Source organism: Salvelinus sp. IW2-2015, unplaced genomic scaffold (assembly GCF_002910315.2).
Source record: "Salvelinus sp. IW2-2015 unplaced genomic scaffold, ASM291031v2 Un_scaffold2335, whole genome shotgun sequence".
Taxonomy (NCBI): domain Eukaryota; kingdom Metazoa; phylum Chordata; class Actinopteri; order Salmoniformes; family Salmonidae; genus Salvelinus; species Salvelinus sp. IW2-2015.
This window is the reverse complement of record NW_019943660.1, coordinates 78,579-79,995: the sequence shown is the minus strand read 5'-3', so window position 1 is coordinate 79,995 and position 1,417 is coordinate 78,579. Positions and strand designations below refer to the sequence as shown.

The 1,417-nt window shown below is 51.2% G+C and overlaps 1 protein-coding gene across 1 annotated transcript in view; it reads left to right on the top strand.

Annotated features, from left to right (window-relative positions):
• Positions 1-1,371, top strand: part of LOC112073679 (protein FAM83H-like) — a 40,879-nt gene extending 39,508 nt beyond the window's left edge. The window contains exons 12-13 of the mRNA XM_070440250.1: positions 125-473; positions 679-1,371. Of these exons, the coding sequence (XP_070296351.1) occupies positions 125-473; positions 679-1,211 (882 nt within the window). The 3' untranslated portion in view covers positions 1,212-1,371. The remainder of the gene's footprint in view (positions 1-124; positions 474-678) is intronic.
• The last annotated feature ends 46 nt before the right edge of the window (positions 1,372-1,417 follow it).

The following is a 1,417-nucleotide window of genomic DNA, read 5'->3' as shown; positions in this document are numbered from 1 at the left end:
AGACAGCAGCTCTGAGTCACAGAGGAAAGACAGCAGCTCTGAGTCACAGAGGACAGACAGCAGCTCGGAGTCACAGAGGAAAGACAGCAGCTCTGAGTCACAGAGGACAGACAGCAGCTCTGAGTCACAGAGGACAGACAGCAGCTCGGAGTCACAGAGGAAAGACAAGGAGCCCAGTAAGACTCTGAAGCCTTTCTCTTCTCTGAAGCCTTTCTCTTCTCTGAGGCCGTTCAAGAGCTCCAACCCTCGCCGCGTCTCCTGTGACGTGGAAACGCTAACAACAGACGCCACGGACGCGGAGAAAAGCGAGCTGAAAAAATCTCGCTCCCAAAGCTTGTCCAGTATGTCTCGCGCTGAGTCCAAGGAGATAAAGAACCTGGGCTCCAACACCTCCCTCAACACCCTGGGAGGGGAGGGAAAGGCCGACACCAAGCCCCTAGACTTCCTCAAGAAGCAGACCCAAAGACTCAAAGGTATGTTGTACTGTCTGTCTGTCTGTCCGTCCGTCTGTCTGTCTGTCCGTCCATCTGTCACAGATTGTTACGTCCATGTTTGCTGGTATCTTTTATTTTTTAATTGCTGTGCTCATGATCTATAAAACAAATTCCCTTCAGAGCAATTAAGATTTGAATTGATTAATTMGTTAATTCGTTCATTCATTCATTCTTTAATACAAAGGCTTCCTGGCACCCAAGGACAAGAAGAGCTCTGTTGGTGCGACATCGGTTTCCAGCGGAGACAACAARACGATGAGAACTGTGGTGGAGAGCTCCGAGGAGTCTGGGGCCGCAGCTACACGCCTAGGCTCCTCTTCCGCTGCCGACGCTAAAGCCACAGACTACGTCACTTCCTCAGACAATCACAAAATGGCAGGTCCGTCTCGATACCAGACCTCCAGCGGCTCSGTTCTGTTCAGTAGCAACCTGAGAGATGACACCAAGGTCATCCTGGAACAGATTTCTGCCAACAGCCAGAAAAAACGTCTGGAGAGAGGAGGAGGAGAGGAGGCCGGAGGGGAGAAGGGGGTAGACATGGCAGGAGAGAAAGGAGGGTTGGAGAGGAATCCGTCGCTTGGGAGGAACCGCTTCCTACGGCCCCAGAGCAACCCTCAGGAGAGAGACAGCCTGCTGAAGAGGATGGAGAGCATGAGGAAGGAGAAGAAGGTCTACAGCCGTTTTGAGGTACTCTACTGTCATAGACAGGAGGTCTGAAGGGAGGAAGAGGAGGGGAGAGGGAGGCTATAGGGAGTGTAGAGAGGTGGAGGGGAGAGGGAGGCTATAGGGAGTGTAGAGAGGTGGAAGGAGTTGAGTTGAGGAGTTGATGTTGCTATTGAAAGATGTTACACAACATATTATTTAACATTTTTTACAGATAGTTTGATAAGGATTTGCAGAAGGGGGAGGATGAGAGAGTGGGG